This window comes from Zootermopsis nevadensis, unplaced genomic scaffold, assembly GCF_977971745.1.
Source record: "Zootermopsis nevadensis isolate Lab colony 2312 unplaced genomic scaffold, Znev_1.0 Znev_ptg000013l, whole genome shotgun sequence".
Lineage (NCBI taxonomy): Eukaryota > Metazoa > Arthropoda > Insecta > Blattodea > Termopsidae > Zootermopsis > Zootermopsis nevadensis.
In genome coordinates this window covers 5,317,792-5,344,447 of record NW_028259145.1, presented here as the reverse complement: position 1 = coordinate 5,344,447, position 26,656 = coordinate 5,317,792, and the positions used below count along the sequence as shown (strand labels likewise).

The 26,656-nt window shown below is 38.6% G+C and overlaps 2 protein-coding genes across 14 annotated transcripts in view; one reads left to right on the top strand and one right to left on the bottom strand.

Moving 5' to 3' along the window:
* Positions 1-15,152, top strand: part of lobo (coiled-coil domain-containing protein lost boys) — a 140,398-nt gene extending 125,246 nt beyond the window's left edge. For 6 of the 9 annotated variants that reach the window (XM_087348477.1, XM_087348481.1, XM_087348482.1 and 3 more), the window contains 10 exons: positions 944-1,162; positions 2,350-2,527; positions 3,480-3,737; positions 5,036-5,250; positions 5,974-6,186; positions 7,493-7,603; positions 8,778-8,888; positions 9,502-9,696; positions 10,808-11,063; positions 12,896-13,199. In XM_087348477.1, coding sequence (XP_087204603.1) covers positions 944-1,162; positions 2,350-2,527; positions 3,480-3,737; positions 5,036-5,250; positions 5,974-6,186; positions 7,493-7,603; positions 8,778-8,888; positions 9,502-9,696; positions 10,808-11,032 — 1,725 coding nt within the window. In that variant the 3' untranslated portion in view covers positions 11,033-11,063; positions 12,896-13,199. Of the gene's footprint in view, positions 1-943; positions 1,163-2,349; positions 2,528-3,479; positions 3,738-5,035; positions 5,251-5,973; positions 6,187-7,492; positions 7,604-8,777; positions 8,889-9,501; positions 9,697-10,807; positions 11,064-12,895; positions 13,794-14,074 lie in introns of those variants that run through there. The other 3 variants (XM_087348475.1, XM_087348473.1, XM_087348476.1) reach the window with 3 other exon arrangements.
* Positions 10,554-18,905, bottom strand: LOC110832394 (tubulin epsilon and delta complex protein 1). Of its 5 annotated transcripts, XR_015535163.1 has the most exons (7): positions 18,658-18,905; positions 18,428-18,491; positions 16,556-16,770; positions 15,289-15,438; positions 13,752-13,928; positions 12,499-13,129; positions 10,554-10,676 (listed from the first exon to the last, which is right to left on the bottom strand). XR_015535163.1 is itself a non-coding variant. In XM_087348833.1 (6 exons), the coding sequence occupies exons 1-6, from the start codon at positions 18,775-18,777 to the stop codon at positions 12,719-12,721; spliced, it is 1,137 nt and encodes a 378-aa protein (XP_087204959.1). In that variant the 5' UTR covers positions 18,778-18,905; the 3' UTR covers positions 11,399-12,718. The 5 variants fall into 5 exon arrangements, 4 of the variants coding, with proteins under 4 accessions (XP_087204959.1, XP_087204960.1, XP_087204961.1 ...); XM_087348833.1 differs by lacking the exon at positions 10,554-10,676 and having other exon boundaries at positions 11,399-13,129; XM_087348834.1 differs by lacking the exon at positions 10,554-10,676 and having other exon boundaries at positions 11,399-13,129; positions 15,313-15,438.
* Between the last annotated feature and the right edge of the window lie 7,751 nt (positions 18,906-26,656).

The following is a 26,656-nucleotide window of genomic DNA, read 5'->3' as shown; positions in this document are numbered from 1 at the left end:
TACGTTGTTCAATTCAGTTTTGTACACATGTCACTTCTCTTCCATTTGTGCTGCCCACACACCTCATCTTCCTCGATTTGCTCACCCTGATAACATTTTGTGGAGATTACGAATTGTTGACCTCCTCATTATACACTTTCCTCCAGCCTCCGGTCATGTCATCATCCCTCTTGGGCCAAGCATCCTGTTCTCAAACACCATGAAACCATGTTCTTCCCATAATGGCAGAGACAAAATGTCACACGTTTAGTGCAGTCCACAAACAAAAATTGTGTCGTTGTATAGCGATGCTTTATGCTGGGAGAAGTTATCTTAAATCCTTTGCCATTCTTCCACATCTGCGTTTGGAGCCGATGGGCAAATTAAATATTCAGACATATTAGTTTATTTTATTTGTGTAACCAGAAAGGAAAGAACAGGGGTGTGCTGGAAGGTCCTCATGTGAGCCCCTTTTTAATTTTCAGATAGTTATCGTAGCCCTATGTTATCAGCACAGAAAATGTCAGATATTTTGATTCACCAGTATTAAAGTACTGATACATATATCAATACATCTTGCCTGTCCCTACTTCCAAATGCCAAAATGAAAATGATAAAGAAAATTTAATTTGATGGTCCGAGCCCCTTGTTAATAAAATGGCGGCAAACTCCATGAAATAGGTGTTATGGAGTCATTTAATTTACATTAAAATTGAGAGGCATTGTTATCTGCATGGATTCTTCTTTATTTCTTCTCTTATTATTTCCAGATGCTGCATCAAATCACCTTTGTGTTTTGTGTTTGGAATATATTGTGTGTAAAACAATATCAAAATCATCCTGAGCGGATATTTGTCAAGGGATCTGATAGTGTGTGTTATTTAATTTTAATTAAACTGGTCCAAAAAATTGCTTTCATGCTACATGTAATATCTGTTGCCATTTTGTTATGTTATCCTGGCAGGAATTTGAAAAGCCGCCCCCGGACGATATTTTTGGCACTAGAGTACACAGTTGGGTGGTCGTGTTGCCCACCTGTATGGACGTTCAGGAGACGTTCTTCATCGATCCCTTGACTGGCAATAAGTGTGATTTAAGCAATCCTAATTATCTGGGACTGGAGAGTATGTGGAACCACGCTAACTACTGGGTAAACCTCCAGAATTGCAGTGAAGGGTGCAAGGTAAGTGTAAAGAACTTTCGTTTTCATTCATCGTTAACAATTTCCTTGCCATCGTGAACTTTTAAACTGTAACCTACCTTGGCAAGTAATTTCAGATACACAATGTTTTTCAAATGAAATGGAGTGAAAAGAACTTAAATTTAATGTAGATCGACTCTTTCCTTTTTCATTTCAGTGTTCTTGTAGTTAAATAATGTTGTAGAGATGTCACTAGCAGAAAACATCCCTGCGTTCTTGGCTTGAAGTCACACGCCAAGCCTTGCAAGGGGTTAAAAACTTTATGAAGGAACACAAATGCATGAATGAAGATTTCTGTCTTCTGGGTTGTTGCGCTGTGTAGTCTGGTCGATGTTTACCAACGTTTCAGAGGCCATACTGCCTCCGTCATCAGAGTATGAAGATTTCTGTCTTCTGGGTTGTTGCGCTGTGTAGTCTGGTCGATGGTTACCAACGTTTCAGAGGTCATACTGCCTCCGTCATCAGGGCGATGAAGATTTCTGTCTTCTGGGCTGTTGCGCTGTGTAGTCTGGTCGATGTTTACCAACGTTTCAGAGGTCATACTGCCTCCGTCATCAGAGTATGAAGATTTCTGTCTTCTGGGTTGTTGCGCTGTGTAGTCTGGTCGATGGTTACCAACGTTTCACAGGTCATACTGCCTCCGTCATCAGTATGAAGATTTCTGTCTTCTGGGTTGTTGCGCTGTGTAGTATGGTCGATGTTTACCAACGTTTCAGAGGTCATACTGCCTCTGTCATCAGGGCGATGAATAAGTAGTATGCATGGAATCAGCTTGTCATGGTGGTGGGGCTGAGTACCTCAGTGACCCCATAGCTACTGGTAGGGCGAGAGGTAAGACTAAGACAGGCACCCTGGTCCTCCAGGTTGGGGGTTGGTCGCAAGGCTAACAACCTTGCATTGTAAAAAGGATGATGTTTTGAAACCTCAATCAAAGCCTCGGACAGACGGACCTAACAGAGGATCGAATGGAAGAGGAGAATTGAGGAGGCCATGGACTGAATATGGACTGGAGAGCCATAGAAGAAGAAGAAGAAGAAGAAGAGAAATTAATGAACTGTACTATTGCAAAGTTTTCTAAATGGACATCGTAACTGAAAGTCAAGTATTGGTTGCAATACAAGAAAATATAGTGGTAAATTAATTGTACAGTAAAACTTTGTTTTGTTTAGAAACTGAAGTTTGAGCTGACCGATTTGAAATGCTGGGAGCATCTTTTACCAGGTGAACCTTGGCAGGCTCGGAAGTCGGATCATGGTGACGAGGAGGTCTCTGCTGACACAATTTTGGCAGAAAAACATCTTGATATGCCTGCATCTTGGGTGGAGAGGCTGGAAATTTCAAATGTCGGTAAGCAGTCAGGAAAAGGGAGAGAAAGTGGAAAGGAGATGATAAAAAGAACAAAACAAAGTTTTATATTTTCATATTTTGTCCATATTTCTGTTCTTCAGCAAAACATCGCTCCTTGCTTATGTCTGTAAGAGTTATGAGCTACTATTGTGAAGTTGATACACTTCTTATTGGATTAGTTCAATTCAGTTTAGGATGTAGTATCTTTGGCTTTTTTTTTGACAATAAACGTGGGTAGACAATTGATTTTACTCGTAGCATGGATGGGTCTATCTGTAGTGACCACAGAGCGGCGATCTTTGCGATAAAAAGTCCTGTAGTTCAGAAATTGTTATCTTTTACTGGGTGAGAATACAGGATTTAAAGTTCTGTATCACAAGGATGCTGGCTGGACTTTGACTCGCGAGTGTTCATCAGTTTATGATATTTTGTACGATTTGAGGTTTTCACGGCGGTGAGCCTGAAGATCGCTGTCTTCTGGGTTGTTGCGCTGTGTAGTCTGGTAGGTGGAAATCTACAAGACTACATGGCGCAATAAACTGAATCTTGAGTAGTAGGTCCCACTCTTATTTCATTGCTTGAAATCAGGCAGAGTTCAAGGGGTTTACAGTTTCAAGACTTTATGCTTTATATTTCCTGGTTGGTATGAAAATAAATATTTCTTATCACAGAATAAGGATGAAGGACAGATTCTGTTATGATAGGGCAACATTAATAACCTTCAGAATCTTCATTGTCTTAGATCAGAAAATAAGTAGTGGGAATATGAGTACAATATCTTTCACTGTCTTTTTAGGTTATGTCAACTATAACCCCATTCAATCTTTGTGTCTTGTTCCAGCCTCAGAGCTGTTCGTACCAAATTCTATGGCTATCGAAATGTTTTATTTATGTTTGCAGTCTGATGAGTCAAGTTCACAGAACTTAGTGTACAAATATTTGATTTTTGCAGCGTATGAGAATCGATTTCCTGAAGGCAGTAAGACAGTTCTGTATAAGAAAAGCAAACTGGAGAAGTTTGCACCCTACGTGCAGGAAGATGGGCTGGTGACTCGGATTACTGCTTATGCAGATTATGATTGGATTCGTCCAGAGTTTGTGTACGAATATTACAGCAATCGTGTTGATTGCCTTCTGGAAGTCAGGAGAAATTTGATCAGTAACTGCACCGTGGAGGTCTTCAAACGAGGGAGAGGCGACTGCCTCAGAGGTATAGTTATGCAGTTTTACGTGTCATCTTACGCATCTCAGGAAAGATAACCGTAAAACTGAATCTGTGTTTCTATAAGTAAGCATAAGTGTTGGGCCAATTTTACTCAATATATTTTTCTAATGCATGTTAAAATTGACAGTTTGTTGAGTAAAACAGATGGACGAACACATTGACATTTCCTTTATATAGTGAAAACATTTCACCAGTGTTGCACCAATGGAATGCTCACTACAGTCTGATGGTATCAGACTGGTTAAATAACAGACCACTTCCTAGAGACCAGTACAACCAAATGTGTACTTCCATAAAACACATTTTCTGACAGATATTCCTTAATTCTGGGAACTCACAAAAGGAAGTAAAGCAGCTGTAGAACAACATTTTGTATTTTACCTATAAGCATAATTCAGTTTAAGTTGAGTATGAAACTTGTAGACTAGTGCAGGTAGGTCAGTTGAGTGAAGCCGAAGTTGATGTTGAACGTCTGATAAGTTTGGTGGAGGAAAGTCGTATGCTTTGAGACAGAAATTCAGACACACGCAACGATGAAACATTTTATGACAGCGCGGAAGGAAGTGTCTTTGGAACTGATGAATGATTTCCAAGTTCTTAGCAAGTAGGATAAAAAATAATTTGGCATTTTTTACAGTTATTTAAGTTTATGTACTTGGTTATGTAATTTATATTTAAATTGAAGTCTAGAACTACAGTGTTCTGCTAAAAATCATTCAATCCATCTGTGCCAGCTTAGTGTAGCCATTTTTAACAATATATATAATCGCAATTTACCACATGTCAGCGATTCTTTACAGTTGTTGCCTTGCTGTAACAACAGCTCCCCGCTCAAGATGATTATGATTGAAAATGGCTGTCTTCTGGGTTGTTGTGTCGTGTTGTCTGGTAGAAGTTTACCGATGTTTCAGAGGTTCATACTGCCTCCATCATCAGGGCGATGAGCCTCTCTTTTATCAACCTGCTTACTACCATTTTCAGTTCTGTGCCAAAGCAAGCCACAGACTATTTCCTAGACTTCATCATTTCACCTTCTGAAACCCAACATTTCCAACAAAACCTGGTTTTTTATTATTTCAGTTTTTCTTTACATGAACTGATAAATGTCTTCTTGTTTGGTCATATTTAGGTGTTGTTGAAAATGAATGTGGCAAATATTAAATTACAGAATTTTAGTCATAAAAAGATGTTACAACGTTCACACTAGATAATTAACCTTACTGAACTACAGGCATACTTTAGTTTCTGAAATTAAATTTTGTCTTCGTTAATTTTGTTGACAGAACATTCCTTCTTCTTGGGATGGAATGGAGTTGAAGGTAAGCGAACAATGCTGTTCTACCACATGGCTCGTCATGATGGCTTGGAAAAACTGGAAATGGATCCACTTTATCTTGTACAACACTTTCAGGATCGTATAGACTTCTTATGTTATCGTAAGGTGGACTATCAACCAAGAGGTCAGGGCCAAATGGAGGGACCTAACAGAAATGTACTGGTAAGGAATGAAAGCAGAAAATATGTAGTTTGGTTTACATTTACCATCAGGGAGTTTGTAAATGAGAGAGGGGGATAGAGGGGTTATCAACACTTTTGCCACTGTTTCTTTTTTCATCGTCTATGGTCAGCTTGACCGTCGTGACCCCTTTCGGGCTTTTCTTGCTAAAGTACCACGGTGGTTTTGCCTTGCCATCTGTAGCCAGTCTTTACCCACCAGACTGGAAGAGGAGACGCTGACAAACATCCATACCTTGAGTGGGTCTCGAACCCATGGTCGCAGCGGCCAGGCGCACTAGGACCATGCCTCAGACCGCGTGGCCACTGCGGCCGGCTTTTCCACTGTGCTCACCTCCATATAACAGATTGCTGCACTCTGGTGTTGGTCCCCTCACATATCCCAACAAAATACAAAAGAATTTGGACTCTGTTTACCGGTATGTATTATGATTACTACAGAAAGTACAAGGGTGTAAGTTATTAGCCAAAAAGTAATTTTCACAGTGGTTGAGTCAGAGAATGATATCATTCTTGAATGTGAGAAGTATGTTTATACCGATGTGACTAATGTGATAAAGTTTTTGAAAGTGTGGGTGGCTGTATAAGTAACAACAAGAAATTACACCAACTTCTGTGGGTACTCCTCATATGAATTGTTATTTTTGTGATGAATCTAGTCACTAAGTTTTAGTTGCTTTGAAGTGACAGACGTGGTTTCTTATAGAAACTTGTTGAGGAGTTCCATCGAAATCCCAAGAAGAATGCCGACAGTGACGTCGCTCGCCGGACTTTTGCCGTGACAGATAACCACATCTTACTGAAGTTTCACTATGCGCCTGGTAAAGTTACAGCGGCCACTCGTGAGTTCATCAAGCCGCCTCTGACCGAAATGACTGACAGGCTTACTTTTAATCCAGACCTTACAGTAGGATATCAGGTGAGCTCAACATTGTTCAGTTCATTTAATTATTTTACAACATTGTATCATCTGTGGATATTATGTGGCATTGATGAGATTTGATAGGATGATGAACAGTGATGAATTATGATGATGTTCATCATCTTCCGTACCACCATGAAAATCTAATATCCCACATACTGATGAATTACATGAAACCTGTGAATGGGGATCAGATATTGTGACTGGATTTCTTTTGGTACCTCCAAGTAAGTGTTAGGGTAGTATCCTTAAATGAAATGAAATCCGTAGCGTAACAGCTCCAGAGAGCCAAAGCCGACTAGCTTGACTGCTGGCCTCACGTTCACGTGCTTAAGCAGAGGTGAACGATCATCCAACCAGATATAGGGTGACGTGTGGTCAGCACGACGAACCCCCAGCCATTGCTAGCTTTCCTGACCATATTACGCTACTTATTGTAGCTCCCCAATTTCCTCACGATGCTGGGTTGGCACCGGTCCCATACACTGGTCGAAAGCTATTGAGAAAATTTTTTCTCCCCCCGAGACTCGAACCAGCGCACATTCCGTATCGCTGGTCCAAAGCATGGTACCTCAGACCGCACGGCTACGGCGGGGGACAGGTTAGTATCTTAGAGCCATGAATACCCAATTTATCCATGCTTATAAGTGGACTCCTGGGATAATATTAAAATAGATCTCACAGAAATATAGCACAATTATGTGAACCTGACTGTGTTGCCTTGGGTTGGGGTTCAGTGTTAATTATCCAACCTTCAGTTATCTGACATTCCATTTTATCTGATGTGTCATGTCAGAACACTCTATTTTATCAACAGTCAACTTGACATGTAGTAGAATGAATCACACTCCCCCATCATTCACCTTCTGCATTTTATGTACTCAGTTGCTGCAGATGCTCTACTGTTCAGGTGTTGGCGTGTCCTTGCCGCAAAGAAAAGGAAGGAGGCTCACTAATTTATTAAAAATAAACTCTTTAATTTACTAATTTACTTTATGTTGAATACTAGTTTTGTTTGTGAGATGTCATTATTTGATGTTGCATTGCATTTTTTTTTGTAATTTAATAATATCATAAACTAAGTTGATATCTACCCTTGTCTTTTTAATTTTAGATTATCTGACCATCTTTCTGTATTTCTTAGGTCAGATAATCAGGACTCTAGTGTATAACGTGCAAATATGCAATTTATTACAACAGTTGCAGTACACGTTAAAACTCATGGTGTAGAAACTATGCTCAATAGGTTAGGCGTTAGTTTCCAAACGTACTGTATATGAATGCATTTATTGGGATTTCACAGACAGATCCCGCAGACCTTCCACCAAAGCATCCGTACTTGTTCCAATTGCTGGAAGAGCAGATGAAGGCTGAAGGGGATTCTATTCTTTCTGCAAGACAAATAGAAGAAGAAGTATGTCAAACTTATATTCTACACCTTCACATTTCCTTCTTTGCTGTATACATAAACATGTTTCATATAACATGTTGTCGGTGAACTGCAGTGTCCGTGGCATTACCCATATTTTTACATGCGTATATGATCCTAGAAATAAGGATATAGATTTCGTATGTTACATCAAATGTCAATTCTGCATTTTGTTTTTACGAGATAACTAGAAGTAAAGCTTGTCGCAAAGTCAGAATCTGCAATAAAGTTATAAAATGACAACTCATTTGAGAACCTTTAAAAATGTAAATGTCTAGCTAGAACTATTATAGTAAAAGAAAGGTTTGCGATGAAATTGTTGGAGGTGTAACAGGTTCTGATGAGCAGGATGTATATCTAGGATGGGGAGACAAGAAGTGGATACTGCTACAGAATCTGGCTGAAGTGTGTGTTCTTCCACATGAAAGACAGAGAACCAACTGAAGGGATTACTTTGAGAAATAAATTTTGAGAGTGGCAGATAGATCTCACTGGCTCAGGACTGTGTCCAGCGTCAGGCTTTGGTGTCATTGGTGCTGAACCTCGGGTTCGACTGCCAGAGAGTTAGTTCTTAGTATAGGTAATAAATAGTGATTCCCTCAAGTTTCTCAAGTCTGAACGTTTGTGACGATGGTGCGCTGTTGAAGCAAATTGTTTTCTGGACATAATCAATCATCGAAGAACAAGAACGCACCATCATCACAAAGTTTCAGACTTGAGCTACATAACAGGTATAGACTTGGTGTACATTTTAAATTCAGGAAACTTGAGTGGTTTTATTGATTTTATTTAATCTTGGACGATGGATAATGTCCAGAAAACAATTTGCTTCTTTCTCTTAAATTCCCCAAAATAAAATGATTGCTTGGTGTTGTTGAGCTCCGCTAATTTACTGACAGTCTGCTTTCTACAGAAATCTGGGATTCCATGAGCGTTTATAGGTTCCTGTCTGAAGGGTCACTTTGCTTGGGGGTGAAGTCATCTTGAGCACACTAGAACACATTCCTATATAGCTCTCTTAGTAGGAAATTCATCTTATAAATTGCATTGCATTACCAGGAGTGTTTTACTGCAGCCAAACATAACTAATCTGAAAGATTCATTTCAGTTCATCTTTCTATCATTCAGTCTTATTCATGACAGCACTTCCTACTTCCAGGTTAGTACAATACTTCAACAGCGTTCCATTGAATTGTGTGAACCACAATTGGATGTCTCTATCTTCAACATGGAAAAGAACGAATTAGCGAAGGAGAACATGAAAAATAGAGTAAGCTCATTAGTGTATTGTTAACAGAATTTAAATATACTGACCTCTGATAATATGTAACATATGCATATAATAAATTTGTAAGACAACATAAAAGTATAAGTTTTCTAAAAGAAATGCATATTATAAAACATTAATATACATAGGGCTCTTTTTGTAGACAGAGTACCAGTGCTCCCCTTTCATTTTTCTCATTAGTGGGAAAGGATAATGAAAAAAAAATAGGAATTTAAGTGAAAATATAAAGCTTACCTTTGAAAAGTTTGTAGTTTTTTTTACTGATCTGCTTTTCTAAAGAATGGAATTTGTAATTATGGAAAAAGTGTTGGTATGCTGTACTGTTACATACTGCCATAAGAGCATAATATAAATGCAATTACGGATTTTTATTTTTAATTTAGAATTTATACGTGACACAACTAAAAATAAATGCTATTACACTCGAATGTAGTTTTTAATATTGTTAGATTTAAAGGTAAGATTTAATGTAAACTGCAATGTATAACTCATTGTCTCGTGCATAAAGCATGCCTGCCATTTTCTTACATATTTATGTTATTCTACAGTTGCCATGTTTTATTAACAACTTTTTGTCTGATATATTTGTACACAGGACAAGCAAATACGTGCTCAAGATGCAAGAGAAGTTGAAACAGGCGTTGATTTTCTAGCCCCCTATTTTGCTCGTATCGGCAATCCGGAAACAGTCTCGCAGCGTCAGGCTTTGCAGATCAGGGAGGACTGCATTGCAGACTTCAGACAGCAGCTTGTCAGCAGAATCAGTAAAATTCAGGGATATTTTGATGAGGTAATCATCAGGTTGCTGATACTATTATCTCATTGCTGAGATTACTTGGGAGACCTAATCATTAAGTGGGAGAATAATATTAGAATGTATCTGAAGGAAATGTAATGTGAAGGTGTGTGCTGACTTCAGCTGACTGAAGATGAGGTCCACTGGCAGGCTTTTAACAGCAGCAGACTTCTTGACAAGTTGAGTGATCATCAACTTGTCAATGACGATTATATATCATGGAATGAGTTATCTAGTTAGCTGTGTTGGTTGTATGTCAAAATAGTGCTGTCACAGTGGCCGCACTGTCTGAGGCGTGGGCCTTGTGCAGCTTGGTCACTGGGACCGTGGGTTCGAATCCGACTCAAAGCATGGATGTTTATCCGCATTTTTCTGTTTTGTGTTGTCCTGTGTAAAGGTAGAGGCCTTGAGACGGGCCGATCCCCCGTCCAAGGAGTCCTACCAACTGTCTATAGATCAGAGCCAATGAAAAGTTGGGAACTGCAGTGCTCAGGCACTGAAGAACTGGTCGTATAAAATAATAAAAAAATGGTCAAAGTAATGAAGTTTGTATAGGACTAACCAACACTTATTTCTTTTTTGAAGACTTTGTGGGTTTCTCCCTTTTCTTGGTAATGTTTAATGCCTGGACTTCAATTGCTAAGACTGTGGAGATATCAACAAATTATGGGCAAATTTAGAGTTATAATTTGGGAATGTATTGATTGTAGTCTCTTTTAAGGTGACTACACCATTATGTGTGAGAAACGAAGGAAAAGTATGGAAAAAAATACCTCGCCATTTGTGACTGACTCTTCTCCTTTCAAAAATGGATCATCGTTAGATCATTATCTGAGATCTGAGGTACTCACAGCAGTGAAGATGTCATTTGTGGCCATTTGGGTTGTGACGGTGTGTGCCATCTTATGAGTGCATCCTTAACTGGTCTGCTGAGCATCTGCCATCCCCAGTTAACCAGGGGTGACTTTGCACAGCTGTTGGTAGACACAAGAAATTCTTTACTCATATCATGCAGTCAGAAATTACCAACTCATGCACATTCATTAAAGGTCTCTGGGGCTGAATATTTATCCTCTCATCCTGATCAAAGACTTAAACTTTACAGGTGGGTGGAGAGATTGAAGCAAAGAATAAATGGTATGAAAAGGAGAAGGACAAACTTTCAAATGCAAAAGAAGACACATATCTGAAAGCCGTTGCCGAAAAGTCTTTCCTGTTGCATGTTCTGGAAATTCGTTTGGCTCGTTTACATGATCTTTCATCCGCCCGGTATTGGGCGCTGGAAGCATTCTTTCGTGCAGACAGACGTCTTAGTGTCCTATATTGTTAGCGTCGATCTATCACACATCTTCGCAACTAAAGTATGTATGACCTTACAAGCTTACTTAAAATATTCAAATTGAAGTTACTTCATTGCATGAACCAGAAATATTTTATACCTTGTATGTAAGGAGAGAAAAACTGTCCTATTACATGCCATTTGAACAACCCTAATATATTTATCAAATATCAGAGGAAAAATGGAATACAAAAGTATAGTGTATCAGATATTTATAGACTTAAAGTTTGTCTCAGAAGAAAATTGTTACAGAACATTATTCTTCATTTTGGCAATTTTAAACGACTGGTTACCAAGTACACCGAGATTAGGGGCCAGTACATAGTATACAAGGTCTGCCACAAAAAAAAACGAGACTGTGCCTGTAACTCTTTTTATTTAACAAATTCAGAAAATCAACTACGATCACCTTCAAAATAGTTCCCTTCTGAGTTGACACACTGCTGCATACGATGCTGCCAACGTTCAAAGCAATTCCGCAGGTCATGTTCTGTAAGGCTGTTGAGGATCTCCGCCGTTTTTGCTTTCACATCTTCTACCGACAATAAATGGGTTCATTTGAGCACCGACTTCATCTCTGGGAAGACGTAGAAGTCGCAGGGAGCGAGGTCTGGCGAATAGGGTGGGTGGTCAAGCACAGTGATGTTTTTATTAGCTAAAAACTGCTTCACAGACAAGGCGTTGAGGGCTGGAGCGTTGTCCTGGTGCAAAATCCACCCGTTTCTCCATAATTCCGGTCGTTTCTTTCTCACACGTTCACGCAATTTTGTCAAGACTTCAATGTAATACTGCTGATTTACCGTCTGGCCACTGGGTACCCACTCTGCCATCACAATACCCTTGATATCGAAGAAAACAATCAACATTGCCTTGAACAGCTGTGCGTGGACGTCCTGGGCGATCATCATCTTTCACGCATTCTCTGCCTTCCGAAAATCGTTTGTGCCATTCAGAAACGCGTGCACGAGACATGCAATCTTCACCGTAAGCCTCAGTCAATAATTGAAAAGTTTCCGTTTCGGATTTCTTCAATTTAACAAGAAACTTGATGTTAACTCGTTCAATTTTGAAGTCAGACATTTTCTGGGTAAAAACACGTCTGTACAAAAACACTCGTCCACTGCTACTGAGTGAAGCAAACAAGTTGAAATTTGCGTCACTGGTAGAGAACAGATCAAGGTCAAATGTGGTCTGCTTATTTCGCCCTCACCATAATTGTTTGCCTACTTACAGCATCAGTCTCGTTATTTTTGTGGCAGACCTCGTATATAGCATCTTTGACCATTCAAAGAAATTGTATTAAGCTTATAGGACATTAAGTTTAAGACTTTGTACTTAAGTTCAATTTCACAAGAATACTAAACAATTAGCAAATAAAAAATGAAGAATAACCTATTAAAATGACTATTTCTGAGGTGACACAGCATTCTGAGTATAAAAATAGCCGACATTACTACCTTATTTATTTTAGATTGTTTTTATTATGCCAACAGTGTTTCTCCAGTGTTCTTCAATGTTCTTGCTATATTTTTCTTAGCTGCAATCAGAATGCAAAAGACTTCATTTTGTTAAATTACACGGGTTATGAAGAACAGGCACACAGCACAATATTTGAAGGCAGTATGTAAGTGATAACTAGCTCTGAGATCACCAAATATAAATGAATCTTATACACGATCACTTCAATGAATGTGGAAACAGTACGGCGACATTTTCAATTTGTCTTGCAAGTTCATGAATTTGTTGTAAAATTGCTGTTTTTTTTATTTTGTATGAAGACTTTACTTCTTGTAGCTGAACTTCTGAATCTGTAAGCAACAGTTCCATTTCAGTATCTTTCTCCTTTGCCTGTAGTATGCAGCGTGGCAGCCCTCGAGCTGATGGGTCATGCAACGAGGATGACGTGTCTCCATCAGTATCCTCATCTGAAGCAGAAGTGTCGTTACGGCTCCTTACCCTCTGACACCGAAGTATACAAGCTTTCATCCTGTGGCGCAATGCATCCAAAACGCAAGCCAAAATTCTCTTGTCATGAACACCGAGTTGATTTATCTGAAGGTCAGACTGTTTCTCAGCAATAACAGTCTCCTGCGAGAAACAAGAAAACTGTAAGCTTGTAAGGAAGTCATGAAATATCAGTTGCAAATTCCTGTCTACATTTTACACAAAAGGAATATTTATTCAGCTTCTCTCGTGACTTTCGCTTATGGTATAAACCCTCGGGTGTTCAACTGTAGGGCATGGGCTATTACTGGGGTGTGCGAGGATTTGAATAATGTTTGCCTCAAAAAAATAGACTAATATTTTACTGTGTTTGACGTTTTGTCAATTATCATTATCATCATTATTCTCCAGCTTAAGTTTGCTTTCTTCCTGATTTTTATTCTAAATTTTATGTTAAACATTAATGACAATATTTTGTATTTTCATACTTTGATGAATCAATTTATTGTGTTTAATGTAACCACAAAAATAGAGATAAGGTAAATGAAATTTTTATTACTATACTTCGTAAAACCCACAAAAACATTTTACAGATGGGAAGGAGCGTAGGAATTTCAAATCAGAAGGAGGAAGCAAGACGTAAAAGTTTAAGGCAAACTGGTGAAGGCAGTCGGCCGTATCTCTTCAAAAATAAAAAGTGAGAGTGACGTGACAGAGGTGTTCCTCTGAGCGTTGCGGAAGAAATAATGTACCATCAAGTTCTCACCATCCATTCCCAGAAGACAGAGCACTTCTTAAGCCACTGCCTGTGAGTATCAATGAGCAAGATGTTGTCGTTAACGCTATTCAGATATTCTGGTAGAAGCTCAGGGTAACGAACAAGTTTTGTTTCGATGACAGACAGATGAGGTAACCCACTAGAATTAACAGTACTTTCATGAACCTGTGGAAAAAATTGAATCATATTACAACCATAATTGACATGACAACTCATTCTTAATCTAGCAATGGTGTTACAACTCCTGAGATTATATAGTAATAAATAACAGAGAAATATTTAAGGATGGTGGGTCATCGATATGAATGTAGGTAGAAGAGGAAGCCCCGCGCTGTAGCCGGAATGTGTGCTGGTTCGTGTCTCGGGGGGAGAAGAAATTTCTCATGAGATTTTCGACCAGTGTGCGGGACCGGTGCCAACCCAGCATCATGAGGAAATTGGGGAGCTACAATGAGTAGCGTAATCTGGTCAGGAAAGCTAGCAATGGCTGGGGGTTCATCGTACTGACCACACGTCACCCAGTATCTGGTTGGATGATTGTTCACCTCTGCTTAGGCATGTGAACGTGAGGCCAGCAGCCAGCTAGTCGGCTTTGGCTCACATAGGGCTGTTACGCCACGGATTATTATTATTATTAGAAGAGGGTGTATGTTATTAACTATCTGGAAGGCAGAAATACATGCACATAGATGCCTGAGAGTAGTACAGTGCTGTATTTTAAAATTTTTGGTGAAAGAGAAAGTGAAATTGGCTAAAATTCTTCACAGATTAAGTGCACAATATGGGGACGAGACTGTATCGTCTGAATGTGTGTGTATGATTGGTGCAGCAAGTTTTCCAAAGACTGTGAGCAGGTTGCTAACTGACCACATCAGTGAACAAAATCAAGGGGCAGAGTCCTGGGTGAGCACTGACCTACTTGCAAAACTGTAACCTTACATCATAGTACTGCGGTTCTAGATGCTGAATGGGGTCTATGTGATATGGATATGAACATTCAAAATTTAATGCCTGCGAGACTGACAAGTGAGGAACACAAAGCTATGAAGAAATCCTACTAGTATTTGGGTGCAAACCTATATTCAGCCACAACGTTCTCGTCTTGTTTGTGGGGACATTCCAATAAAAATGTGTGAGTTTCCTGCAGATGTCTGTGAACTGCCATGAGAGTTAATTTATTAGAAACTATTTGGCCTCGGAACTACTTTAGATATCTTTAACTGCACTTGTTGCACACGCTTTCAGCACCAATAACTCTGCAACCATTGCGATTAGGGCACATGCTTATATAAAATTTCTGTCAAAAATGAATTATCTCCTCCTCCATTATCCAAATTTTCATGTTTCATCTGTGGAAAACATGCATTAAAGTATAAATATTAATCACAATTTATTTTTAATTATATTATCCTTTATTATAATTCTACCCTAATATCACACACAACGTGCAAAACCTATATGCATTACATGAAGACGACAATGTTACAAGAACATTAAGAGGCAAATATAAAAGCTATATAATTACCCGGTTTGCAAAAGTGACTCTTGCCTGATTAGTTTCAGCAATAGCGTTCACATTGTGCCTTATTTTTCCAGCAGCCCAAAGAATGGAATTTAAAGTACTTTCCAATGATCCCGCCTTGAACACAGGCTGTAAAGGAACACTTTTGGTTTCCTAAATCACAAAAGCAAAAAACAAAATTCTTTAGAGATGCTATCAAAATCATAATCACGTGAACCAAAAGCTACAAAAGGCACAAACATATGCTGTGAAGCAGATCCTCACCAAACTATGCACAGCAATGAAACTTTTAAGAAACTAACATTTGTGGAAAAATTATTGTGGTAATAACTGTCCGTCTCGGCATAAGCCCCTCTCTCTTTCGTTGTCATTCTTGTGCAGACGATACATGGTAAAAGGACATGCAGAAAAAGGAACAGCAACTGAAGATCACCTCCGTCTTCCGTTTCCCCTTTTAACGTGCATTCTTTCATTTGGTTACCTTAACTTCCAGTCAAGTACACCGACATCATTTTATTATTGGGCTAGAAAGTGAACGCAAGTTCATCATAGACAAAGGCACAGTCGGCCAGTGAATCCATAGACTAATGCCACATCAACGTAGTTATGACAGATGGAGATCGTCTCATGGAAATAATGTCTGTATAAGTGGGATGGTGTTGTGCCCTTTCCGTCTCTGACAAGACGCAGTTCACAGGTAGGACGATCGAGAAGACATGGTGGTATAGGTATGTCTATAAGGTAAGACTCACTGAAGGGTCTTATGAAGACATTCTAAAACTTGTTGGATGTGTGTACTCGCAGGTTGAGAATCTTTAATGTTGCTCTTGTACCTGTAACAGAGACTGGAGGCATTCTGCAACCAATCTGCTGGCACAGAGCACAACTGCGTACACCAGAGTCCTTGGTTGGTCGCTCAGCCACTCAAGAAATTCTTAACTTTTTATGGGAGGTGAAAGTTCATTAGCATGTTCCCAAAAGCCGTGATACATTTTAATAGCATCCTCCCATCCATATCTAGGCCTTCGGAATGATTTTTCTCTTGGAGTTTCCCCAACTAAAATTCTGTACACATTTCTCCTCCTCTGCGCATTTCTGCCCATCTCATAATCTTTAATTTTATCGCTCTAATAATATTAGATAAAGAACAACTGAAGAAACAATGAAGGGGCGTGATTTTCGAATGACATGTTCACATGTAAGAGGATGAGAAATTACAAGATCAGACATGAAATTGAGATACATGTCACTTGATATGCATTTGCTATACCTGATTCACTTTAACATCAAACTCCATACTCATTGGTGATTCCCTTAATTTCCTATTGGTGGATACTTCTAGAACATCTGAAATAAGCATTAGCCAGCCCATTGCTAATAGGAGCTCCCTGCTTCCTGATGACATATCCGGTGGAAGACAATAAAATTCAATGCTGTTGTATTTCATCATAGCAAAACTCAGTTTTACAAAACTCACAACATCATCTGAAACAGAATTATAAGAACAATTAGGAATTAATAACGGCAGAAAAGTTCTCTAGACGTACATTACTTAAGAACATGAAATATTCAACAACCATTCTTTAACGCATGGCCACTTCAACACGAAGTGCAGAACACACTTGTGGCAAGGATCAACCTCATTTACAGACATCGCAGCGCTTCGTATTTCAGACGTCCAACCGTAAAGAGCGCTGTGCAAATCTAAGACGCAAAGAAAAATTAGTTTGCATGAACATAATTTCTTCCATGCTATGAACTCAAATTGCAGGACATAGCAATATGAAGCCTGCTATGTAAAAACTGATATTGTTTTTTAATCAATTGTTCTTGGACTAATAGCCGTATGAGGTGGTTTAATGGAGAAAACGCCATCTTGAGAACCATTCTCGTCCTCAGGGTACTGTCGGTACCCACCCTGAGGATGATTCTTGAAACGGTGTTTTCTCCATGAATCCACCTTAGACAGCTGGTAGCCCGAGAAGAATTCATTATACTTAGTCGCTGTGAAAGCTTCAGATCATACATGATATTGTTTTTGTATGTTTTTGTATGCCTCCTAAAGTTCAGCTACTCAAAAATTAATTTCAATCAGATGCTTTTCTTTTAAATTAGTGTTCAAGATGACAAATCATTGTTCAGTATTTAGTGTACTTTTAGAGCACACTTTATCTTGGAAGAAGAGGATGGACATTTGGTGGGTGTTCCAAGGCACAATCTTCCTGCTATGTACAATCACTACATCAGTTGCCACTAGTTGCTGTGGGTCAACCACCAGCTATACTCAGATGAAGTGGCATTATACTCCTTACATAACATTCACGTATGACTCCATGCTCTTTGTAGTAGACATAGATGAGTTTAAACTACAGCATAAAGTGTTTTTTTTTTAATCTGCGGATTGTAAGGCCCCACTTGAGTCAGCACAAGGAATAAAAATTGGCTTCTTTGACCAATTGCCAACCTCTCGTGTATTATTATGACATATTCCACATCTAATTGTCATCTGAATAACCTATAGATCTATCGATTATAATAAATAAGTATGTATGCAGTCTATTTAGAGGGCAAAATACAGAAGTGGATGCAGAACAGATCAATGGTCACAGTGCAAAGTTCATTTTGTTGCTAACCCCTAATTCAGTCAATATGATAACCACATAAACATGCCACTGAATTTTGGGTTTATTCATGGTAACCTATAAGACTATTATGTATCCCCTAACCTGCCACCGAGTTTGAAGTTTAGTTAAAGTCACTAACCCTATAAAACCAATAAGTAGCTTAATGCAGTTGGTCACCATGTTACAAAGGTATGAAATTACTAACTTTTTATATTATTCATGTAGAAGTTACTTGAGAAGCTAAAATCCTTTATCTGAGATACCAGGTTCTTATGGCAGGAAAGATATTGACCATGGTCTTCTAGTTTGTGATGATTCTGTAAGTGGTTACAAAAATTTAGGAGAAACCAATCACACCAATCTTCAGGGTAAATTGCCCATGAAAATGTGAAAAGAGAAGAAGGGGCATTGGTAGCCACCCGCAAGACCACACGCTGTCTCAACCCAGAACGCCACAATCAACATAAAATACTTTTAAGCACGTAAAGTCATTATACAACTGGCACTGGATATTTTACCATCACAAAGATGAGGATACACTTCATTACACATCTTATAAAGAATTCCCCACATCTGACAGACCTGCAACGAAAATTAACACATATAATAAGCCATTATTTGAAAGTGGATAATTATTAACAGTTTTGTCTAGGAAAAATGACCAACATTCACGATTACCGGGGTTCAAGAACTGTTTTCAGGGAAGTGTTATCCATACATTTTGGCAGAAATAAACATATAAACTTACGCAGCTGTCTTCAGTTTTGTTGAATTTTGACAATCTGAAATGTTCTGGCTTCACGTTCACATTAAACGAAAGTTTCACATGTTTGCACAGCAGTGCTATTACGGATTTAATGTCCGACATTATCCTGTCTTCGATAATTTATTTCAGTTCTTTAAGTCTGCGTAATATGGTACTTATTAATCTCTTAAAATTTAAACTTTGTGCTTCACAACCGCCATGATCCACAACTATCAAACTTTGTTTACATCTCATCCACTAGATTGCAGGTTAACCTTCAGAGGTTTCTCCATCTGACGGACATGATTAGTACCATCTGAACGGAACTTACCGGAATATTCCCCTCCCCCGATCACCCCTTGGTGTTGTTACTGCTATGATTTGTACTTCTGTCTGTATTCGTTTATCTGTCATCCAGGATTCGGCGAAGCTGTGCAATAGACATGTATTTGTACTAAAATCGAAACTAGTGTTCAAGAAAATAATTACGTAAGTGTATGTAGCGTTGTAAAATTGTTTTGCGATCATTTTGCTTTGTTTATATTTGTGTATATACTCACAATTAGAAGAAGTTACATTGAAAGTGACATAGCAAACCACTGGCTAATAGTACCCTTTGAGGTTAGGTATAGTAGTTGTTTGACCTCTCGTAAACGTAAGTCGCAGTTCTTTTTCTACTGGAACTGGAGAAATTAAGTGAACATTTACTCGCAAAATATAAATTTCATCACAATCTCCACCATTATCATCACTGTTCCACTGCTATTAAAATTGTAGTGGGCAAGACTGTGTTGAGAAATCTTTTCAGGATACTTATGTCCAGATGCCATTTCATCTGCTTTCTTCACCATTTGGTAATAGAATTTTATCGACATCAAACATGGAGCAGAGTCCTTCTTGAAAGCTGATAGTCCCACTAGTTAAGACATTTGTTGTTCAGAAGACCTCGTCAATATTCCGTGTCCTGCATTAGACCATTATAGTCAACACCCTCACGCATTAACTCTGGGTCATTTTACATCAAATACAAAAAATATCCAACCCATCATTCTCAGAATTAAATTATTTTTTGTGGGATTGTGGTCACAATGAAGATAAGTATTTCTGAGATGGTAAAGTTGCGTCATATTGTGATATAATAAATATATATTATTTAAATCTTGTCCGTCTAATCACAATAAGTTCTTATTAAATATTAAAATATTACAATAATTAACATTTAAAATATTTAAAATATTAAATGATGTTCTTTATCGAAATATTCGATTTCTATTCTATTCTAATGTAAATCGAATATTTCGATAAAGAACATCATTTAATATTTTAAATATTTTAAATGTTAATTATTGTAATATTTTAATATTTAATAAGAACTTATTGTGATTAGACGGACAAGATTTAAATAATATATATGAGTATTTCTGCCAAATTTTGCTGCCTTGTGGCCACCAGGTTTTTAAGGTGCCTAAGAAAAAGTAGTGTAACTTATGCCCTAATTGAGAAACGGAGTTCATTTCATGCTCATTTCAAAGCTAATTAAATGTCCTTTCCAATGACATATTACATCAATACTATAAGCACAATTATGTTTTAAAAGTCTTCGAATTTGACCTTTGACCTTGAATTTATGAAAATGTGTATTTAAATTTTTTTGAAAAAAATATATTTTGTGCATATAATTACTATTTGAAACATCTGCAAATATAAAGTTGGGACTGCAATGGGAGTGGGTTTTGTGAAGCATTCTACTGTGATGATTCATTTCACTTGTATTGATGAGGCGATTTAAAAGCATGTTTATTTAAATTCTTTACATTTATTAATTTAGGTTAACGTAAATTAACTCTCCTGTATGTGTGTGTGAATTTAATTTGAATTGACATTTTCAGAAATGTTTAGAATTTTTGTTTTCAAAACCTTTTCAGTTCTTTTCATTTTGTTTTTAGGGTACTTTACCCTCACTAATCTTTTTTTATTTTTGATGTGTGACTCGCCAATCAATTGCATGATTCTGGGTAACTCTTTGATCTCGTCATTGTCGCTGTCTTAATCTTCCTAATTATTTTCTGATTTGATCATTTTTAGCTTTGATATCTTCTTACGTCATTCGTCGTATATTTCATGTTCGCTGTTTAACTGAGGAAATTTTTCAGTAATCCAAGGAAGTGTTTCTGACATTATTATGTCCACTTTCATTAAATGGGTTACAAGTCAAAGCTCTGATGGTAAAGATTCCATAATCAACAACATTTACGTGAAGTAAATATCACTTAGATTTCCGTCTTCTGGGTTGTTGCGCTCTGTAGTCTGGTCGATGTTAACCAACGTTTCAGAGGTCATACTGCCTCCGTCATCAGAGTATGAAGATTTCTGTCTTCTGGGTTGTTGCGCTGTGTAGTCTGGTGGATGTTAACCAACGTTTTAGAGGTCATACTGCCTCCGTCATCAGAGTATGAAGATTTCTGTCTTCTGGGTTGTTGCGCTGTGTAGTCTGGTCGATGTTTACCAACGTTTCAGAGGTCATACTGCCTCCGTCATCAGAGTATGAAGATTTCTGTCTTCTGGGTTGTTGCGCTGTGTAGTCTGGTGGATGTTAACCAACGTTTCAGAGGTCATACTGCCTCCATCATCAGGGCGATGAGTATGAAGATTTCTGTCTTCTGGGTTGTTGCGCCGTGTAGTCTGGTCGATGTTAACCAACGTTTCAGAGGTCATACTGCCTCCGTCATCAGGGCGATGAAGATTTCTGTCTTCTGGGTTGTTGCGCTGTGTAGTCTGGTAGATGTTTACCAACGTTTCACAGGTCATACTGCCTCCATCATCAGGGCGTTGAAGGCACCGTCATCAAAATAATAGATTTACTTAATAATTTTTGGTTTTGGGCTGTACCCGAAAACTAGAATTGCAAATTCGAATTCCTCTTTGGTAATGGATTTATTCAGTGAGTCTCTCAATAAATCTGTCAGCCTGAATATCAACAAGTCGAGTTTTCATCTGGTGTAGTGGTTGAAAGAGGCGATTTATCTGTCAGCCTGTATTCATTTAGTTATTTCGTCAGTAAATGAGGAAATTGGTCATTGAAAGCTTTGTTGAATGAATAATTCATTGAGTTAAATACTAATTCGGCCGCCTAAACAGTGCGTATGTGGAGTCGTTTTTAAAGATGGGGGTACTGTGAAAATCTGTTCTAGTAATAACATAAAATACAATAACTTCGAAAAAACAGAACGTGTAATCTGGCTAATGGCTGAGCAAATGCTCGAATGTGGGTACTTTGTTGGCTCAAAAGTAATGATGAGAATTGGACTATATGCAATATACAACTTAATAAAATGGTTTTAAAGGCCCTATATCAGTCGGAATCACACGGTACGTTGCACAGCTAAGCGAGGACACGGTACGTGCTGGATCGTTACGTCTCCCAGCTGTGGGTGGGGAATCCCAGGTTTTATTTTATTGTACTCCCGATAAGTCTGAAGAGAGCCACGCGAACAGCATCGTTAGGAGAGCCGAAAGTCGCAAGTGGATAAATGTATACGAATTAAAAAGAATTTACAAATAACCAAACAAGTCAGCCTTTTTAGGAAAATTCAGAATCGGAACATAACAGAGGGCATAAGTGAAATTTGAAGAACAAAAATATTTTTGAAAATATTATGATTATAAGCTAGAGAACTTACTCAGTAAACAAACTGGATACTAGTTGGATGACTAGGGTCCGATTCCCAGCCAATTTATTTATTATTTATTTATTTAGTGTTCTGTCTGAGGACAGGTCCATATGAACAGGATCCTTCCATCCTTTTCTCGGACTGGGACCTGTTCATATACGTTCTTGGCAGATGATCCAGAAGTGGTTTGCCATTGCCTTCTTCTGTGTGTGAATGGAGTAATTGTTGGGATGCCACGGAGAAACCGGGGAAGCCCCCGGAGGAAAACTCCGTGTTGCCTAGACCACGGCCTTGCCCAACACAAGTTATAAATTCGGGCACCGCCGGGAATCGAACCCGAGACCCCAGGATTACAAGGCCAGCGTTCTAACCGCTAGACCACCGTGGCGGGTCCCAGCCAATAGGGACAGGGAATATATTTTTTTCCTTTTCTATCACGTCCAAACCACCTCTAGAGTCGGCCCAACCTCTGGGGGTAAAGCGGCCGGAATCTGAAGCTGACCTCTTACCTCTATATCATTTTTTCCAGTATAAGGATGTAATAAGACTCTATATGCGCCCTCAATGCGTCGTTCGTAGGTACTGGGGTAAATTTAAGCATGAATACGTATAAACATACAACACGATGCTGTTTATGGCTGTGTGTCATGTACGAGTGACTTAAGTCATCACTGATGACTTTAGATGGCAGAATATACTATTTTATAGACACTGCAACCATTAGGCAGTATTTAGAAAATCTTTCAAAAGAGACACATGATGTGCGAAAATGATAAAGGAAGGGAAAGAATGGAGGGTAAGGGATGAAGAAGGATGATCAGGCTGGAGGGTTGGTTTGAATTCGAAATTGGAGCAGACGTCAAGCCGAATCTTTGATACAAATTTTGGGAAGTCAAATTAAGCGAAAAAGATTCTTCCTGTTTCAACAGCGGAACAGCCAACACAGCGATCGAACCTGCAGAACCTCGCTGGCTTTCTTCTTAGGATTTTCCGTAAATATTCCCTGGGTGAAACCTCTGGATCAACAACTGAGCGAATCCCACTATACAGCCCAGGTTCCCCGAGATCTAAATAAGTACCTAAGTCCAACTTTGCCTTCGATATCCCACTGATACAAAAAAGGATCTATTTCTGAGACCCGAATCGGGCAACCCCGAGTGTAAGTAGACGATTACAAGTCTAAGAAGCACTTTGCCATTGTTATGTTTGTTTACTGCTTGTTACCTTGGAAACTAGTCCTTAAATCTTTGCTAACTCGACCCACTTATGTCTAGGCTTCGCCAGGTAGTTACCTCTTTTGATCTGTATCTCTTATTCGCTTTTATGAAAGCTAATACTTCGTGATTTTATTCAGTATCGCGGGTGTCTGTAAGTGGATTAATACAACAAAATTTACTCTTAGATATGATTAATCCTGATTTTGAGAGCTGGTCATATCAAAGAATTCCAAAAAATTTTTTAGATCCGAAGGCACATTTTGGTGTTCACAGAAATGCACCATTTGATTCTTATCTAAGGTAAATTTTAATATTATCCTCCTATAGATACACATTTCTTCCAAGTTGTTTCTCAACCACTTCTGGTTAGGCAGAGCGATCAACAAAGTCACGCAACTCATTCCTGAAACTTGCTTTACTTGTCAGAAGCAAATTACATCGATATCAGAAAACAAAAATAATGTTATATGAAGCGTTGAAAATGTCTACCGCGTTTAGCGATAAATCAGATTCTCTCTTCTCCTCGTGCTAGTTGAAACCCGGCGAAGAGTTTCTGAAGGTACCTTTAAAATGCTCAACTCAGTGTTTTGTTTTAGCCCTTGTTTTGTGTGCGGGTTGTTTTTATACACGTCCTTCAAACACCCGATAGAAATCCGTTGGCGACTTAGGGGCCACCGATTTCAATAGCTGATTCGATCATGAAGCACCCGCGTTAACATCTTCATCGTTTACTGAATGCGCTGTAGCCCAATCTTGCTGAAACTAGCAGTCAGATTCGAAAACTTCCAAGTGTGAAGTGAAATTCATAATCAGTTCCTGGTAACGTTCAGCTACCATCATTTTACTGAAGAAAATTGGATCATTTATCCTCTGTCGACAGACATCCACACCATAATCCGGTCTTTCACGGACGGTTTTGCGGATTTTCAGCACTCCATATTCTACTGTTTTGGCTATTAACCTGTCCGCTTAGATGGAACGATGCGTCATCCCAAAAAAACTTAATCTAAAATGTTCATATCCTCTCGAATGAAGTGTCTGAACCATCTGCAGTACTGAAGACGTTTCACGTTACTAAGTTCTTATCAGTCCGTGCATGACATGACACGATTTGGATGAAGTAACAAAGATTGACGGATATCGACCAAACATCGAAGTTCTACAGTTATTATAGATTTGTTTTGAACAGGAGAAACGGAGAAATGCATCCCTGAACTAATTCTTACATGTGCGACAATGAACCCTCGCTGCACTTTTGAAAAAAAGACATCCTCGCACTTCGACTGTCGAAAGACAACTGACGGTCTGTGCGCGAGCAGGTTACAACATGGCGTAAACTGCGTGGGCTCTTATACAGTCGTAGCGATGTTGAGTGGTTATTAATCGAGTCGAAACGTAATGATTTGCAACCGTCAATAAATATTTAAAAAATGGATGGCGTGACTACTCGATCACTCTCTATTTATAAATTATGCCGTGCCACACCCAACCAAGGCTGCTTATTCTTGATATGAGTACCACAACGGTATTAGACGCTGAGTATAAAATACGATGATTTTCGTTATGTTGGTCACATTGGGATGTTGGTAACACGCTGCCGAAAAGAAAAAAATATGCATAATATTGAGTAAATTATGGGACTTTTAAGAATATTGGATAATGAGATTTATAATTTGTGGGCCATTTAATAAGCATGGGGGATTTAAGGAATGATTCTATAATTTTAGTCTGAAAGCCTGGAAGGAGGAGAATAATTGAAGTACCTAGACGTAGAAAGGATAATATTAAAATGGATCTTAAAATAATGTGAGAGGACGTCGAATTGATTTATATAGCTCGGAATAAGGCCAATAGCGATCTCTTTTGAATAAGGTAAAGAATATTAAGCAGGAAATTGTTGCCAACAGAGCGATCAAGTTCTTCTAAGAAGTACTGTTCCGTTGAGTTAGCCTCCATTGTGTGGTTTTCTCTGCTCTCATGTCACTTAAATCTTGTGTCTAAAGAAATAAGGCCACGTGACGTGGATTCTATCCACCGTGCTGTTGTATCATTAATAATGGCTCCATTGGCACAACAGCTGTTGTACCAGAGTGTACTTAGAAACCTTAACTTTTATAAAAGTTTGTCAAAGTTATTTACAATTTAACGACGGGCCAGTGGGTGGATTATATTGACGACAATTTGTCAGTTAAGTCCTGAGTTATTTCAAGCCAGGTAACATCTTCATGCATGCTACATGTACCGCTCAATATACCATTTTTTATTTTATCGCAAGATGCCAGATAATTTTAGATAATGATTCTCCTTAATTCGTAATTATTTATACTCAAGTTGTTTTGTCACTGTAAAATTTATCTTCTTTATATTGTTTTGTCATTATCTCTGACGTACTGGGACGCGCTTTGGACTGATTTAATTGTGAAAAAGAATTCGTTTAACCTTCAGAAGTGTACCATTAACAGGGGTCGGCAGTTTCAAGGCTCCTACCTACACAATACACATTAGAACACAGAATAATCTGTACTTAAACACACCCACACACTTGTGTTCAAGCAGTCCGAGACCCACACGCCAACGACTGTCCGGACACTTTGGCATAATAGTTAAACGTAGTGTTTAATACAGGGTGTTTAAATAACCATTGTTCAGTATCAAGCAGCGTGTGCGAAATGGGGAACTTTGAAAGTGTAAACAGAAAATATATCTCATCAACGTGGCTACAAAGTTATGAGGCCTTCTCGTATCAGGCGGATAAAATTCGTGTTCCCAGGAATGGTTTGACCCGAGAGAGGTCAACGTCTTTAATCTCGTCCTCAGCTTTTTGGTTGGTTGGTACATAGTTACGTCATAGCCATGATATGAAGACGAATATGGTCCCTAAAAATGTCGGCAATTTCTCACCAACTGACGCTGACCAACCAAAGGACGACACCTGATAACCCAAGATTTTATTAATGTCAGTCGTTTTGAAGCTTTAAGTTCATACAAAATCGACATATTTCGATTTGCCTCTCATATAAAGCATGTGGTGAATGAAGCTTATTCGAATCAAAATTAATAAAAGTTTAAAAGCAATAGAATGTTTTGGTGAGAACCACAACTTGGAGCCATGGT

Bases quoted from the DNA above. Each gene is read 5' to 3' on its own strand.
- LOC110832394 (XM_087348833.1), bottom strand. From the start codon at position 18,777: ATGTCGGACATTAAATCCGTAATAGCACTGCTGTGCAAACATGTGAAA. The intron at 15,439-16,555 runs GTATAGCAAATG...TTTGTGATTTAG, and splicing joins TTGATGTTAAAGTGAATCAG to GAAACCAAAAGTGTTCCTTT. The intron at 13,130-13,751 runs GTGAGAACTTGA...TGTTTCTCGCAG, and splicing joins CTGTCTTCTGGGAATGGATG to GAGACTGTTATTGCTGAGAA.